This window comes from Gadus chalcogrammus, chromosome 23 (genome assembly GCF_026213295.1).
Source record: "Gadus chalcogrammus isolate NIFS_2021 chromosome 23, NIFS_Gcha_1.0, whole genome shotgun sequence".
Classification (NCBI taxonomy): domain Eukaryota; kingdom Metazoa; phylum Chordata; class Actinopteri; order Gadiformes; family Gadidae; genus Gadus; species Gadus chalcogrammus.
This window is the reverse complement of record NC_079434.1, coordinates 4,976,036-4,993,530: the sequence shown is the minus strand read 5'-3', so window position 1 is coordinate 4,993,530 and position 17,495 is coordinate 4,976,036. Positions and strand designations below refer to the sequence as shown.

The window sequence follows — 17,495 nt, the reverse complement described above, 5'->3', positions numbered from 1 at the left end:
TTGTGCACGATAGCTTTGGTTGCTCTGGGGAAAGATCAAATTGGATTTGTTTTTCCTGTGGTACTATATTACCTCTTCCAGAAATCTGAGAAATATGGGACGTTGGAAACTGGCTACAAACTTTAGTGATATCAAGTCTCTTTCCGATGGAAGGCTTTTCCCACTAATCGGTATCAGTAGGCTAATCTAGTCGCAAATGTGTAAACCAGACATTTGCATGAAGATTACAGATACTGCATGAAGAATAAAGATACCGCATGAAGATTACAGATGCAGTCTCCTATCTGATTTTGCAAAGCTGGATGCTACATAGGTGTCGTAAGAATAATGGATGTCTTTGGCACCATCCTTAATATTCCAACTGCTTTCAATATGGGAACCCTTAATTAAGGAGAAAATAACATGTTTGATGGATCCAGATCCTGGCCTAGGTGTGGTCCAGCCTTGGTCCCGGCAGTTGGTTGGTCTTCCAAACGACCGGACCATGCGGTTAATGAAATGGTATTCCACCAGGGTGATTGTCGAAAGAAGTTTACAGCGACCGCTCAGGTTAAGGGGCTGCAATCGGCCTCGCCTCGCCTGAACTTTCCCCTTTTAACCTCTGCTTGTAATATCAGTGTAAGTACTAGGCAAGACACATAATGTCCTGGTCGAAAGGATTCACTAGGAGTTAATGTGAAAAACGAATTAAAGTGCCTTCATAGCTAACTGTCAACCAAAGGTTTGGTGTTCCTTTTTGTCAGCGTGCTTCTAGTACCCCCCCCTCCCCTTCGCTCTCAATTCAATTCACTTTCCTCTATTGGCAAGAACAATGAAACACTATCGCCAAAGCTGTTCTCTATCTACTCCCTCTTCTCTCTTCGCTGTAGTGTGTATGTGGTCAGCGGTTTTGCATGCACGTCAACTGATTCAGATTAGCGAGCGCTGGGTGAAGGCGATGCTCGCAACACGTCCTCGGTACGGTCAGATCGCGTCCCCTTATCAGTGTGAGGGGGAGGGATTTCCAACGGGGAGTGGGAGCATTGCAGAAGTGGCGTTCTATTCGTACGTGATGCATAAAATGCCCATGTTATATGGTATCATCAAGTGACCTTACTGTAGTTCATTTCATTACACACGGCCCTGTGATGTAAACAGGGGTGTGTGTGTGTGTGTGTGTGTGTGTGTGTGAGAAAGATTCCCTGTTTCCATTTAGATGTCAACCCTTTAGCGTGATGTCTGCCTCAAACCCCACTTGCCCTCCCGAATCATAAAGGCAAGGACAATTTATTTATCTCCAAATGCAATCACATGTCAAACGTTCTATGTTTCTAAGACGCAGGCGTTGTATTGAGTCAAAACATCCCCAGTGAAGGCATTATTCTGCAGTCGAGTCACTTCAGATATGACTTCAGTGATTTCGTTACTCGCCATCTTCCTGAACACGCTTGGTTTGACGAGGACCTCGCATCAATACTCATTCCCATGATACCTTTCACCATGGTAGCAGGGCCTCTGATCTGTTACAGCCCTTAACACGTTCAGTCTCTTAACACTGTTTAGGTCACCTCCAGTTCTCTGTCAAGTATTAAGTGCATTTGGGAAACGGCATCCTGCCCGTTTGTCTGAACTAGGTGAGCTTGGTGATAAAAATAAAATAAACACAAGACAGCAACAATCTGTCAACTCGGTGCTTTTTGTCCGTGCTGCTTTTTATGTCGTCTATGGTGTTCTTTGTCACACAAAGGTTTAGTTCTGTGAGCGGAGAGGACAGGAGCGGCCCGGGGGGATACGAGTGTGCTGTGAAGTATAATGTAAAGCTCTTAATACTGTTTAATAGAGGTGGAAATCATCTTCACATGTAATAAATTAGCAGAGTTTATTAGACTGTTCAAAGGAAGTAATAAACTACATAAAATGATCATGTCCTCTGTGTTTTTCTTATTTTATTTTTACAGTTTTGGATACTTGGGCGTATTCAAATGTTTTATTCATTGATACAAATCACTTCTTTGATAGGACATTAAAGACTGAGCTGATTGTTTTGGAAGGATTTCAATTGAGTACACTTATCTGAAAATGACAAAGATGGCGATTGAATCCGTGTGATTATGCTTAATCTTCTGTGTCTAGTTTAAGTAGACACATGGGTATTAAAATAAATTAGGTATTAATTTGAAAATAGTTGTATGAAACCTAATTGTGGAAAGACTTAATGCTATTTAAATGCATAGGCTATTTTGAATAGTCGGGTTGCACGTAAAAGTCGGTTCATATCAATAACATAGCCTACTTGATACCATGACGTTAATGTTAAACATCTGGTTCTGGCATTGCTGTTTTCTGCACATGAAACATTTGCGAAATTATACTTAACTGACATGACATCATATTTTGACATTCATTCTTAATGAAATCATTGCAGCACCTACAGGCAATATCTAGTAGAATATCACAATTGTACTCTAGTGCTTACAAGATAAAGTGCCTATCTATCTGTTAACATGGTGATCCTCAGCAGGGCTGTGAATGATGAGGAGCCAACAGATAGCCAACACAAAGGCCACAATGTTAAACCCAATACTTTGACACCCCCTGGTGGCTTCAAGTGGTCCTACATCCAAGGCTAACAAGATTGTATTTAATGCACAAAAATAATACAACCATATTTTTCGCTGCATCTGAACAGACATATTTAATGATGCTGATACGTTTTTCCGGTCATAACTATGGCTTCCATAGAATGATGAAACTCCACTTGCAGCGGGGGAAAAAAACGAAATTGTTAAAGTAACTAACGGGATCCTATGAAACGCGTTAGACAAAGGCTGCTTCTGTTTCCATTACATAACCAGGGTCCCTGGCAGGGTCTGCCCACAGTCCTACAGCGGCCGGCCCCGGCCGGTTCCTGGAGCGGCCTCAACTGAACGACAGGAGACTCCGCTTGAAATGCCCTGGTCTCGGCCAGAAGCTAAAAACGAAGAAAAAAGGCATTTCAATTCCCCCTCCCCATGCAGCAGCATACCATTGGCATTCAGCATCACCATCCAACCTGAAGCTCTCCTCATCCGGACTCTCAGAGCCGTGCTGTTACCAAACCATAAGGCAACAACCCTGTGGAACGTATTAACCTGAATAGAACGGGATATACAAACAGACAATCAAAGTGCAATGGTTGAACGTTTGAGCATTTAAGGCTGTGAGTGACGTGGATTCAGGTCTGGAGGAGGCCTGGGGAGTCGGTGGAGTCTACGGACCAGTTGCCCTAGAGTCCGTTCCCGCCGCTTACTACCAACGGGGGTTGTGGCGACTCTGCGATCTCCCCGGTGGCCATCTTAGAAGTACAGTCGGTCTGAGAGGGCGGCGGGCAGGTGCGTCATGAGCTGCATGCGGATCCACCAGTGCGGCTCCATGGGGTTGTAGCGCGTGTACGGCCTCTTGGACACGATGGCGTCCGTGATGTCGTCCAGCACGGGCCTCACGTCGCGGTCTCCGGCGGCGCAGCCCGAGCGCACCAGCGCCATCTGCTGGTCAAAGTGCGCCTTCCCGTAGTCCTCCTTGACAGGGGCGGCCGCCTCATGCCACAGCTTGTTGGCCGTAGCGGACACCGTGTCGCGCGCCAGGTTGCCCTTGGCGCCCGCGAGGCTCCCGGCCTCCACGATGGACACCTTCACCCCCCAGAGCCTCATCTCGTAGCGCAGGCAGTCCGAGAAGGCCTCCACGCCGTACTTGGAGACGCAGAGCTGCGAGCGCAGGACGCAGCCCATGCGGCCGTACACCCCGGCGAGGTTCACCACACGGCCTGCGGGCGGAGAGTCCGTTAGTTCTCATCAAGGCAAGGCCACTTCCTTCATGTAGCACTCTTCATACACAAGGCAGACTCAAAGTGCTTCACATATAAACATTGTCATACGATAAAAAATAAAATAATAGATAAGTAAAAGAAAACATATAGAAAGAAAATAGTAAAATAGATTTTAGAAAAGCATTTTAGAAAGTGCAATTTATTTAAGATCAGATCAACGGTCTCTGGTACCCACGTCGGGAGTCAAACCCGACCTAAAGGAACGTGGTCCTTTTTTCTGGGAGTCCAACCCGGATTCTAGGACTCTCACCCAGACAGAACTCGGGTCTCAAACCCTTCAAAATGACCCACGTCAGGACACCAACCCGACCTAAAGGAATTTGGTCCTTTCTCTGGGACACAAACCCGACCTAAAGGAACGTGGTCTTTTCTCTGGGACCCCAACCCAGATTCTAGGACTCTCACCCAGAACTCGGGTCTCGAACCCTTCAAAGTTCATGTCTCTGGTACCCACGTCTGATCTCCAACCCGAACTAAAAGGAACTTGGTCCATTCTCTGGGATTCCAACCTGACCTAAAGAAACTTGGTCCTTTATCTGGGGCTCCAACCTGACCTAAAGAAACTTGGTCCTTTCTCTGGGGCTCCAACCTGACCTAAAGAAACTTGGTCCTTTCTCTGGGGCTCCAACCTGACCTAAAGAAACTTGGTCCTTTCTCTGGGGCTCCAACCTGACCTAAAGAAACTTGGTCCTTTCTCTGGGGCTCCAACCTGACCTAAAGAAACTTGGTCCTTCCTCTGGGACTCCAACCTGACCTAAAGAAACTTGGTCCTTTCTCTGGGACTCCAACCTGACCTAAAGAAACTTGGTCCTTTCTCTGGGGCTCCAACCTGACCTAAAGAAACTTGGTCCTTTCTCTGGGGCTCCAACCTGACCTAAAGAAACTTGGTCCTTTCTCTGGGGCTCCAACCTGACCTAAAGAAACTTGGTCCTTTCTCTGGGGCTCCAACCTGACCTAAAGAAACTTGGTCCTTTCTCTGGGGCTCCAACCTGACCTAAAGAAACTTGGTCCTTTCTCTGGGGCTCCAACCCAGTTTCTGGGTTGGAGCCACCGAGGAGACAGTATGAGCTGGTTAACGGACCCTTGTTTTACCACCATGCTACGGTAGGGACGCACCGAAATGAGAATTCTTGGCCGAAACCGAAACCGAATACCGAATGTGGCTTTTGCTGCTTTTCATTAATTTCATTAATTAATTTTAACAGGTGCGCTCAGCTCTTTTTTATTTTTTTGTATTGTCATTTAGTTGTTTACAAATTCACGTGCGGCTCTTTTTTTATCTCTCTTTTGATGAAGCAAAAGATTTTTTTTTCTCATATCATCAAAAATAGAAATGTTCGGTATTTTTTCCGGACTTTTCCGAAACCGAAAATTGTGTTTTGGGACATTTTCGGTGGCCGAATTTTCGGTGCATCCCTAGTATTCGGTTCATCCTTTTTTTTACAAGCCACTTCCAAATCAATCCACTTGACATGACATGTATGATGGATCGAACAAGTCCTAAGTCAACTCTATGTTGGACCCTACAGACAAGTGGTAAAATAAGGGCCCTTCAAGGCTTAGACCTTGCAAAGACACATGGCGATGCTCAACAAATACATTTTTGTAACCGAAAGTTTGGCTGTTAATAAATGGGCACAGGCTGCCGTCTGTGTCAAACTCCTGGATGATGAAGCACATGAACAATAAATCAGTACTAGTCAGGTATCACACACACACACACACACACACACACACACACACACACACACACACACACACACACACACACACACACACACACACACACACACACACACACACACACACACACACACACACACACACAAGTTATTGATGTAGCTTACACGTCTGAAATAACGGTCCTTAAAAGGTTTACCAGGGCCCGGACGCCAGCACACAGGCTTTGTGTTAATCCTGAGGGCCCTAAAGCTGGCAGCCATGCAGGTCCACAGTTAAGCTGTCTAAAGAGGGAATTCCTCAAACTACTTACTCTGAGGTTAAATTGGTTGATTTAACGAGTACTCCTATGTATAACCACGTAGGGGGACAGCCCTACAACTAAACAAGTCCACTTCTCAAAACAACGCCTTTGGGAAACAACACAACTTTTGTCATCAAATCAAGTTACACATTAATCAATCACAATAGTCCACATTATTGTGCACATCAATCAATCACGATAAATGTGTGATTTGATAGTGCTTGGCTGGGCACTTGGCTGGGTCACCCAAACCTCTTTAAAACACAAATACACACAAACACACACAGACCTTTGGCCCTGCGGACTAATGGCAGGAAAGCCTTGGTGACCCTGATGGTTCCCCAGAGGTTGACCTCTGACACCTGCTTGTAGGTATCCATAGACGTGAACTCTACTTCCCCAAATGTTGAAACGCCAGCATTGTTCACCAACGCCCACAGGCCTGCAGCACAGAGAACACAAAGGTGTAGGCTACACACAGGATTTTGTCATTTTATGCCAGATCGTTAGTTCTGGCTTAACAGCCAAGTTCACTGTAATATACTGCATATGCATTGCAGTTATCACTGATGTAAATACCTGTTGCTTTGTCAGCAAGACTTTCTTGGACATATTCCACAGCCTTGGTGACCTGCTCCTCACTGCGGACGTCGAGTTGCAACACGTTCATGCGATCACACTTGAGCTCCTCCAGCTCCTTCGCCCCCTCACCATCGTCATCCTGAAGATGGGCATAGCTCATACTTTAAAAACAACCACGAATACGTCAGTGTTACAGCTACATAAATGCGTAATTGAAAACAGATTCGATGTTGGAAGTAGAAGTTCAAACTAAAGTGTATAAGCTACTTCAGAGCATATACATTTGAATAAAAAACGCAACATTTACCTTTAAAAGACAGCCTGCGAACACCGTGAATCCAAGTTTGTGCAAGTGTTTAGCGAGTGCTTTGCCATAACCACTGTCGCAGCCAGTGATGAACACTGCTTTGTTTTTTACCTGGGAAAACGACAGTGGTCACCAGGGTATGTGTACACCATTTAATTAAAAATACAACTTGTAAACAATGACTTCCTTTAACAACGACGAGGCGTACAATGCAATGGTAGTGTCAGCACTCAAAACTACAACATATCCTAATTGAAGCTCTGCAAAGTCAAGCATCCACGACCCATCACCTCACTTTGCGTAACAACATAACAAGCCATGCATAATTTAACAACCATACCTCCACCACTCCTCTAGGAACTCTAGGCATTGCAACGTATGCCACGAAAACCAAATAAACAAACACGATGCATTCCGTGACACTCTTCTCTGCAAAGCCGAAGCATCCGGCAGCTAAGTTGAGGACCGCAGGCAGCCCGAAGCCCAGAGCCAATGTCAGAAGGACCGAGAATGACACCAGGAGCACAACACGAACCCAAGAAGTCGAGGCCATCTTAAGGAAATAACGCGTTTACTTTTTGCCTTCTTTTTCGCTGGTTGAGCTAGTATACGTCATGGGACTCGGAGGGACCTGCCCCCTGTTCCGATCACGAGGAATTTTGGCCATGGGAATTATGATAGATCTATAACTCTTGAGTCATAACTCGAGTGTCCATCGTGCAAAGAGAGAATGACATCGTTGTACTCAAGATAATTGATCCAATCTTCCTTTAGTTGTTAAAATTGCATACACTGTGCAATTTGTGCATTGCTGATTCTTGTGGCCACTAGATGGCAATGCAACCCTATACATCCAGACATGGCCAGCAAGCGCCCTCTACAGTGAAGTTTTATTTACACAGGTCATAAACGCATGTCAAATCCCAACCCAAATTAACTCAGTCAAGGGTTTGTTCAGGATTGTTTCAAATAGTTTGTTGACCAAATACGCATTTTCTAATGAAAGCAAGCTATTAAACACAAATAATAGCTCTTCAGTCAATCATTCCTTTTAATGTGTTTTTATTCCGTTGGTGACAAGAGTCATGGTGACAAACATTTGGAGCAACACAGCAGTGAGTGAACACGTTTGGCAAAAAGACCAGTGACAAGGTTATGGTTGTTGACAAGGGAGAGAGCAACACTGGAAGACAGCCTGCCGAGGTTAGCAGAGAGCAAGCGCTGCAGTGTAAGGCACTTGATCTTGTGGATTAAGGGAAGACACCTAGCAGATTTTCCAAAGCAGGGCCATGCAAAAGTTGGCCTTCATTCTTTAAAGATGCAAGTTTGTAAACGTTTGCCCCCACAGAGTGTAGGATTCAAGGAATTTGAAGTCCAAGACACAAAAAAGGTGCATCTAAATCATTACGGACCGAATATTAAACAAAAATATAATTAATTGAATATACACACGTCCAGCCCACAAACAAAACCAGACCCACGTCTTTTACCCACAGTCCAGCCATTGTTATTCATACAAAAGGGATCAGCACCCTGCAACAAATACGGATATGATCGCGAACATGATTTACCATCAATTCATCTTGCATAATGTCGCCACGATTCCACAGACCGACCGTCCAGAGAATTCAGACCAAGCTCTGGTTGAGTCCGTCTGTCTGTCTGTCTGACTGTCTGTCTGTCTGTCCCCCCCAGTACAACACATGACAGGCATGTTGTTCAAACTTTAGTGATAGATTCCTCCAATTTAGCCTCAACATCGCAGTTGATTGTCAGATCATTGTACCGTCAAACAAAGTGGACCAATAGCAAAAGGGGATGACACAATTTCCTAAGACCTTAGAAACACTGATATGAACCGGGTGGGTGGGAGATGGTGAACGTGCATTCGGGGGTCGTTTGGTTTTCAGAGGACCTACGGAATCGGAGCGTAGTGACATAGCGAGGGATCTTGCGTGGCCGTTCCTTTATTTGAGAAAAGCGTCCAGTTTCTTCTGGATGTTCTCAAACGAGTCCTCCCCCATGTAGTCGGCCTGGCCGCGCTCCCAGCGCTCCCGACGCTCCTCCGACGACAGGCGGGAGGCCTCGGACGCAGCAGCAGAGGCCTCCTGGCACTCCTCCTCCTGGACGATGGAGGACGCAAAAAGGTGTGACCGATTAAATACCAGCCAAGGAAGAGTGTGGAAAACCAGCTTCAGGGTTTAAAATGGAATGAATTAAGTGCATCAGTGGCCTTTATTGTTTGAAAAGCATTGATATTTCCAACCGGCATAAAGCAAACAACCAGAGACGGGACTCGGCAGTAGTAGTGGTTAACAAGGCCCAGCTTGTATTATTATTATTATTATTATTATTATTATTATTATTATTATTATTATTATTATTATTATTATTATTATTATTATTATTATTATTCCACCCCATACCTGTCCCTCCTCACAGGTGTCACTGTACTGGGAGAAGTTGAATGAGGAAATGTTTTAAAAAGACAGTCTTTAAAAAAAGAACCCTGGAAATCCAAATCCAGTTAAGCGGCACTCATTTTAAGAAAATGGTGGAAAAACATGAAATGAATATTAAAATAAAATATATAATATTTAAATTCTCAATGTTTTTATTCACCTCCACACATCCGGAGTGGAAAGGTTGGTCTCCGTAGTGCTCCTGGAGCAGGGGCAGGACCTCCCTGGAGTACAGGGTCCACCAGTCCAGGAGGAAGGAGGAGTGGGAGGCCACCGCGTCCTGGGAGCCCCCCCTGACCTTCTGGGCTTTGGGGTCAAACGTGAGGCTCCACGGCTTCATCTGCCCCAGGAAATGGACCACCTTGGCATTGCCTCCGTACCTGAAATGGGGGAACAAATGCAGCGCTGTTAAAAACCTGAACTATGTCTTTTTTTTCTTTTAAAATGAGATTGTGGCCGCAGGAAGTAAGCATTGCTTCTTTGAAAAAGAGAGCTCCCCGTTGAGGAAAAGAAAAATATAGGATCCATCTCAAATCAGCAAGTGTTTTATCGGATATGTATTCTTGCAGAATGTTGATTTGATATATTCGTTCGTGGCCAATAAATCTAAACAAAGCAGCTCGTTGGTAAAGACATATTGCATGAAGGCTACGTCATTTGCCAGTTCAGCACACGCTGGTGTGTCCCCCGTCACTGGTGCCATGAAGCCTCTCCAGTTCCTCAATAAGGTTGTCAGAGCTGGAGTCAGAAGTGATTCAGCTTTGATCCCTTTGGCCAACGGTCATGTTATCGATATGCTCACTGTCTAGGGTTATGAGTATGGAGAGAGGGAGCCAGAGAGGGAGAGAGAGAGAGAAGAGCCAGAAAGAGAGCACAATGAGCAGCCAGTTACTCTTGTATGACCGTTCTTTAAAGAACCTGCTCTATTTCGGTCCCCGGCATCAGCTGTTGGAACCTGAGGGGCGACCAGCCGGCTGAATGGTTGGGGAGGCATGAGTGGGGGCCTGGCCTCGTGGCCCCCCCGGCCAAGCTCTTCCTTGCTGGTAACCTGATGTCACAGGAACCTGCCTTCATGTGACCCCATATCCTCTTACCTCATGGCTTTGCGTCTCATACCGAGGAGCTCGCCGACAGAAACACACTATACCTTGTTTCAGTGCTTTTCTACGTCTAAAAGACTTGCCTTCGTATGAACGGTTCGATATGAAGTCAGATGGTGGTAGGGCTGGTGGTGGGTTTGCATACGTACTGTTTGAATGCAGGAAGGTATGTGTAGAGGGCGATGCTGCTGAGGTTGTAGATGAAGGGGAGGTGCTTGGAGATGTCTGTCGTGGCCCAGCTGCTGAAGAACCCGTTCAGAACCCCCTGGTCTCCCCCTGGAGAGGAACAGCAACAAATGGGTCAACCCCTCCCCTCGAGAGGCATATTACAAGGCATTCACACTTTGTATGACTGAACAAAGTTGTTAATAATTGTTTTTATGTTTATTTTTGAGTAACATCCTTGTGCACGCATGCCTACAGCTAGATGGCCAACATTGGGGTTTGAACCCGGAACCCTTAAACTGGGAGTGAAACACCCTAACCAAATCGACTATTCTGCACTAACCAACAGATTGAAGATTCTAAAAATGGATGAAAGGACACTGGAAATGAGGGTGCAGTGACCACTGGAGGAATGGAGAGGAGAAAAGCACGGGTAAGCACTCTAGTGGCGTCAAGCCCGCTTGCCAGCAAAGTATTAATGCATGATCTAAATCATGCAGCCCTGGGTAGTATCCATGCAGCATTGCTCTTCTTGCCACGTCAACGGATCACATAACAAACGTGTGTGGAAGGGACCTCTTGGATACAGTCCTACTGTATTTGGAATAGGATTGAGAGATCCAATGGGTGACATTACAAGCAGCAATGCGCCCGTCCAAAGGCATCCCCACTCAAAGATTTGTATTGACAGACTTGGCAATTGGTTCGATAGCTTTGCTAAAAGATGGTGACAGCCAACTCATGTGTAAACGTCGCAACTGCCAGAACCACAAAGCCATTTTTCCTCCTCGTCACGCATATCTTTCTCACCCTGTCAGAACAGGTCTGAAAAGGCATTTCCTTGACAGAATTACAAGCAATTGAGCATCAAATTAAAACGATGTTGAAAAAATATAATGTTCAAGTTGGATAGGAAAAAGGATAGAACTTTAGGCCAGTGGGAATGGTACACAATTTCAAATATCTCAATCATTCAATTATTCAAGATTCAAGTATTTAATTGTCACATGCGTAATTTGTGGAACAAAAAGCAGTGAAATGGGGATTGCGACTGCAACTCCAAAAAGAGAAGGGGGGCTGGGGATTAAATAAAATAAAATAAAAAGTTTATGAAGAGGGGTAATTTTGCATTCATTGTCCGTATGGCTTGGGGGAAAAAAAATCTCAGTCTTTCTGTTCTTCCCTTTTGAGAACGAAGCCGCTTTCCAGGGGGTAAACATTGAAACATTTTATGGCCAGGGTGATGACAGTCCTTTAAAATTGTATTTGCCCTTGACAGGCAACATCTAGTGTAGATGACCTGAAGTCCAGGGAGTGCAGTGCTGGTGATTTTCTCTGCACACCTGATAACTCTATGCAAGGCCTTCTTATCCTGAGAGTTGCTATTTCCGTACCAGGTTGTGATATTTCCAGAAATAACATACTCTATGGTTGCTGAGTAGAATGTTTTCTGCAGCTCTCTGGATATTCTGAATTTGTTCAGCTTTTACGATTGTACAGGCGCCGTCTTGCTTATTTCACCAGGTTGGAGATGTGTGATGTTCATGAAAGGTCCTCAGAGATGACTACTCCAAGATATTTAAAGTGGCTCACTGTCTCAACCAGGGCACCATGGATGTTCAGTGGTGTGTGATGTAGCCTCTGCTTGTCCCTTCTGAAGTCAACCACCAATTATTTTGTTTTGGCAATGTTGAGTTCAAGGCTGTTGTTGTCATTGCACCATGACGTCAGCATCTTAATTTCATTTAGGTAGGCTGTAACATTGTTGTTGGAGATGAGTCCAATCACTACTGTATCATCCGCAGATTTGACAATAGAGTTTGAGTTGTAATTGGCTGTGCAATCATGGGTGTATGGAATAAAGCAGGGGACTTAGAACACATCCTTGGGGGGCACCGATGTTGAGGGTGACTGTATTTGACATGCAGCTCCCAATCTTCTCCGCTTGTGGCCTGTCCATCAAAAAGCTGAGAACCCAGGAGCAGAGAGATGTATTTAGACCTAGATGTTTGAGTTTGGTGACTAAAATGTTTGGCACAATGGTGTTAAAGGCCGAGCTATAGTCAATGAACAGCAGGCGAGCGTAATTCCCCTTCCCTTTGTCCAGGTGGGAGAGAGTGGTGGGGAGGACATGGGATATGGCATCATCAGTACTTCTATTGGGTCGAATGCCATCCCACATAGGATATGACATGGGAGATTTGTTCAAATGGGAGATGGGGGCAGGTATTAATAGCATGTTGGTCTTTCACAGCTCATCTAAAGCCCCAGTCATTATTTACAGACTCACATGCCATTTGTTCCCTCACTCAGTTGTCTTTCACAACTTTACAGGCTTTGAATGAAATCATCTGTAATCAATGATTAAGCTATCAACAAATCATTGTCTCAGTATCTTCCATAGGAGCAGGTCAACCTTATCTAGTCAGACCAGTGACACTGACAAACAGGTCAATCTACAGTGCAAACATCTGCATAACAAACCCTGGCCCAAAGACTACATTTAGGTTAAATGTGTTAAACTCGTGGTCAAAACGTGGCTGGTCACACAAACAAGTAAGTAGTCTGTACAGTCCCTGAAGCCAGACGCTCCTTCAGGTCAGAAATAACACTCATTGCCGCTGTGGTTTAACCAAACCAACACACTACAGACTACGCTTCGCCAAACTACGCTTGGGAACAAGCATCCTCATTTTTTAAAAAGGAGGATGAGTATAACCCATCAGGAATGCCCCCCCCCCACCCTCCCTCCCTCCCTGGGCCCGTTTTTCTTGGCAACAGACAACCCTGGACACTGAAAACCAGAGAGATACACGCTACGTGGCACAGCAGTCATTTTCCATCAGTCCACGTGATAGGGAAATCAATGGAGCATGATTTTGGACAACCCGAAGTGCAATGGGCCGAGGTTAGCAAATAGGCATGTTGAAAACATTGTTATGTCATGTATGTGACACACGCACACAGCCTACAGAGCTAAAGCTAGTGTAAAGGTCAAAGGGAGAGCTGTAATGGACCAGTGTGCATAAGGGGGCCATCCTCAGCTATATATAAACATCTTTATTCATTAAAATGCCACTGGGCCATCCGAGTGTCAGTTCGGGGGGTTCTAAAAGGTGAGGCTGGGCTTGTTTCTGGACCACAAACTAGAGTAAACTGCTTGTTGTTGTCTATTGTGCTACGAGACAGACTGAACGCTTGCCAGCAGCGAGTGGATGAGAACTGGGTGTTCGCTTCACAATGTGTGAGCCATCGTTAAGTGGACTAATTGGTGCTTCAGGAATACCGACCACAAAAAAAAAAACTAAGTCCGTCATCGTAAATGCCATGGATAAGAAAAGGGTTCACTCTCAGTTTTGATGCCACTGGAGTTTTTCGAGCCCCACAAAAGTCTAGTTATATTGTTTTTTTGTGGATGACAAAAGCTGAAGAATAAAGAGACACGTTCTCAGGAGATGTCCTCCTATCAAACTCCAATCTTCAGCATGTGTTTGAACTGTCAGACGCAACTGTTTAGCGTTGATATAAATAAGCAGAAACATGCTTAGTAAAAATAGGAACAGTTCATTAATCACTGTCCAATATACTTCTCATCAACGTATCATCACAGCACAAATGTTTTCTGGCTCTTCATACCGTCACACTGACGCTAACAAGTGTATCAAAGCAAAAGTTAATCTGAAACCAAGTGATGAAATGGTGTACTTGACTATGCCCAAGTCTTTCGAAGGTCAAAAAAATACCTTTCCATGAATAAACTTTTTGTCTTCAAGGTTTACGACACACTCCCTCAAAAAACTGCAGTGATGCAATCGAGTTACACAAGGGTGGCTTGTTCTGCAACTGGCATAAGGGTCTGCTGCATTTAACTTACTATATTTAATAGCTACATACTGAGGAAAAACATGATTTGACGCCAAGATGCAGACCACAATCCCTTTGCGTTGCAAGAGTCACTGAATGCCAACCAGTGATCTGTGTAAAACCAGGTAGCCTCTTCAAATTGTAGTTTCGGCCCCCTATTCAAGAGAGTTAATAACCCCTCAGAATAACCTGGCGTGTCTGGTCAGCCTGAGACAGGAAGCGCCTTGTACCTGGGTGATCATGGCTTGGCTTAAACTACACAGCAAGCATGGGTTAATCGGTCAAGATTTGACCACCGATTTGCAACAGCTCTTTAAAATCCAGGTTCAAACCTGGAAGCATCTAGGCAGGCCAAACAGAGAAAACTGTCCTTTGTATACAAATACAATGGATTTGAAAGCGAGGTGCCGATAAGGAGATCAGACCTCCCTTTTTGATTCCAAAATGTTCCCGGTTTCAAGCTAGATACCCCGAACACCCGACAAATATCTGTAAACCACAAAAAAAGGCCTTTTTCAAAACAAAAAAAGGTTTCATATTAATAAAGGTAATATATCCAGATAACCAAGAGTCAGGTGACCTGCACTATGAAAACGAAATGACAAATAATACGTTTCCTCAGCAGATTTCAATGCAAGCAAAAAACACATGGATCAACAAATGATTGAGAGTGGTACCGTCAAAGCTGCCGTGCTCGGCGCTGTAATGCATCAGCTTCTCATAGGTCGCCATGGAGGGCTGGAAGACGAACACGCCCGTGTTGAAGCAGTCCGGCCAGCCGGGGTCCGGGGCTGCGGACAGCTCCTCCCGCTCAAACAGGTCGTCGATGTTGGAGACCACCTGGGCGGACAGAGGGGCGCACTCGGTACCGTGACTCATTAGTTCACCACATGCTGCAATTACAGACACGTGCTGAAATCCAAAGCATACAGTGAACACCGACGGGTTACAATGGATCAGGTGGAGGGTCAGGCATCGGGCTCAAGAACAGGTAGACTGCAGACATTGTGGGATCGAACCCAGTACCTTTCTGCTGGTAGTGGATTATACTGGCCACTACAATACCCTCATAAGGGCTCCTATATACACACACACACACAAATAGAGAAGTACATACAAACATTTCCAAAACAAGTCGATATCCGTCAAATATTCCAAGATGTCCGTCCGGTGACCCACCAGCGTGTCGGCGTCCATGAAGACACATTTGGAGTAGTGTGTGAGGGTCCAGCAGTGCAGTTTGGTGAAGGTGACCCCAAGGTCAGGCCTCTTCATCATGGCCAGGTGGGCCGTGTCCTTGCTGTCCAGAACGTCCACCACCCGCACCTCGTCAAACAGCTTCTTCAGCACAGACCTGGGGGGAGAGGGGGGGGGGGAGAACCAGAGCCCTTAGCCTGCGGTCGGCCCCCTTGGCTGATCTGGGTCCTCCTGAGGGGTGGTGGTCCATGGTGACTTACTGGCAGGGGTCGGAGACCTGTGGGCCGGTCAGCACCACCAGCTTGCGGGTGGTGTGGTGGTTGCGCAGAGACCGGGCCAGGACCATGGCTCCCTTGGCGTAGTTGTCATTGGTCGCCAACGTGACGAAAGCCTGGTCTGTGGAATGGAATTAACAAAAAATTATAAACATGTATGTTTGTGCGTGCACGTGCGTGCGTGCATGTATGTATGTGACTATTGGGTCCAAACAGTTGTCAAGCTAAAGTTTGACTAGTGATTCACCGGTATATCCAAATGCTTCAACAAGATCCAACCTCAACAACTTCCAAGTTCTCACGCCAAATTGTTTTACAACGGCCTAATGAACCCATACATCAACAATTCAAATGCCAGCGGGAGGCATTTCAGCCGGTGGCCAAGCCTTGTATCAGAACAACAACTGTCTCGTCGAAGAAAATAGTTGTTCTTACGAACTATGTACTTAAAACACAAATAATCACAATAGACAACATCGTCAAACCGAATGACATAGGCTACAGTACAGGGAACTATATATCCTCTCATGTGTATGTGAAATAAATATGCGCTCTGGATGACGGTGTAAACAATCAACCATTCATTCATGTTTATTTGTGGTTAAAGTAACAATGCAGAAGCAACACTGGTGCACATTTGAGTAGCCAAGAGGCTATACTCAAACTTTTGTCAGAATTCAAGAAACATTACAAAAGCACGCCTCAGTAGGCAGTCCTCTTCCAAGTAAAATCCATCATTCAACAGTGCGTCAATATTTGCTGTTCAGAAGACAACACAACCCAGATATTCTGGTTGTCAGATTGAAGCGTTAACACACACCCCACACTGTGATACAACGATAAATGGATAACTTTTTTATAAGAAATGTTCTAACTGTCGACAGTTGAGACCACCTGCAGTCAACCATGCTCAGCTACTTTTCCACAATCTTCCTAAGACTTCAGTAGTATGCAAAATGCATGCCATCCATTAGATTCCAATTAAATGATAACACATTTCCACTCTTGTCACATACCTGCCATGACTGAAGAGTAGAAGTCGAAGCTACGGTGCAGCCGGGACGTCAGAACAGGACACCTTCACGTGAGAGAAGGACCTCGCGTGCTCAGAGTAGGATTTATACCGTGGCTCACCGGAGAGTCACGTGACGTCCCCACTTCACACACACACCCCTCTCCCCGCGTGTAAAGGGACCTTCTCGACGAACCAGTACACGGTGTTCTGGAAACCGCCCTGTCCAGGGTCTGTGGTGAGGGTCTAGGTAAGTTCAGGGAGTTCAAAACACATTCATACTAGATTTAAATGTCAATGCAAAGGCCGTCCGAAGTTTTAAACTGGAGTACAACCGAAATGGAGGGTTTGGGCCTGAGGAAAGCATCCAATTATTGGAAAACATTTATGTTTCACATGAATGTCGTCGTCGTCGTCGTCGTCGTCGGCGTCGTCCCCCCAGGACAGTATGTTTTGCTATGCATTAATTATGGCAAACCGTGTCAGTTTTTCAGTAGGCTATATGTGAATATGATTATGACAAGAAAAATGGAGCACGTCCATGACACACGTGGGAGCATACAGCGCGCAGGCCGCTTGCAGACTGTCATCCCGTTTCAATGACACCTTGTCGCCATCTAGTGGCACAGAGAGTGTACTACGTCCGCCGTACCATAACAGTACTTGGATGAATAACACCAGGGTGATTTTGTGTTGAACTGTT

The 17,495-nt window shown here is 45.4% G+C and overlaps 2 protein-coding genes across 3 annotated transcripts; both read right to left on the bottom strand.

The window, feature by feature from the left end:
- Window positions 1–174: 174 nt before the first annotated feature.
- bdh1 (3-hydroxybutyrate dehydrogenase, type 1) lies at window positions 175–7,666 on the bottom strand. The gene is made up of 5 exons (XM_056583649.1): window positions 7,058–7,666; window positions 6,718–6,828; window positions 6,408–6,549; window positions 6,118–6,270; window positions 175–3,781 (listed from the first exon to the last, which is right to left on the bottom strand). The coding sequence occupies exons 1-5, from the start codon at window positions 7,268–7,270 to the stop codon at window positions 3,315–3,317; spliced, it is 1,086 nt and encodes a 361-aa protein (XP_056439624.1). The 5' UTR covers window positions 7,271–7,666; the 3' UTR covers window positions 175–3,314.
- A 967-nt stretch (window positions 7,667–8,633) lies between these two features.
- gyg1b (glycogenin 1b) lies at window positions 8,634–16,907 on the bottom strand. Of its 2 annotated transcripts, XM_056583650.1 has the most exons (8): window positions 16,797–16,907; window positions 15,766–15,901; window positions 15,488–15,662; window positions 14,986–15,148; window positions 10,429–10,555; window positions 9,340–9,559; window positions 9,144–9,170; window positions 8,634–8,840 (listed from the first exon to the last, which is right to left on the bottom strand). In XM_056583650.1, the coding sequence occupies exons 1-8, from the start codon at window positions 16,801–16,803 to the stop codon at window positions 8,685–8,687; spliced, it is 1,011 nt and encodes a 336-aa protein (XP_056439625.1). In that variant the 5' UTR covers window positions 16,804–16,907; the 3' UTR covers window positions 8,634–8,684. The 2 variants fall into 2 exon arrangements, with proteins under 2 accessions (XP_056439625.1, XP_056439626.1); XM_056583651.1 differs by lacking the exon at window positions 9,144–9,170 and having other exon boundaries at window positions 16,797–16,905.
- Window positions 16,908–17,495: the final 588 nt, after the last annotated feature.

Bases quoted from the DNA above. Each gene is read 5' to 3' on its own strand.
- gyg1b (XM_056583650.1), bottom strand. The intron at 15,663-15,765 runs GTAAGTCACCAT...CTCTCCCCCCAG, and splicing joins CAGGTCTCCGACCCCTGCCA to GTCTGTGCTGAAGAAGCTGT. The intron at 10,556-14,985 runs GTACCACTCTCA...GTTCCTCTCCAG, and splicing joins CGAGCACGGCAGCTTTGACG to GGGGAGACCAGGGGGTTCTG.
- bdh1 (XM_056583649.1), bottom strand. From the start codon at position 7,270: ATGGCCTCGACTTCTTGGGTTCGTGTTGTGCTCCTGGTGTCATTCTCG. The intron at 6,829-7,057 runs GTATGGTTGTTA...TCGTTTTCCCAG, and splicing joins TTCCTAGAGGAGTGGTGGAG to GTAAAAAACAAAGCAGTGTT. The intron at 3,782-6,117 runs GTCTGTGTGTGT...CTCCGCCCGCAG, and splicing joins ATTAGTCCGCAGGGCCAAAG to GCCGTGTGGTGAACCTCGCC.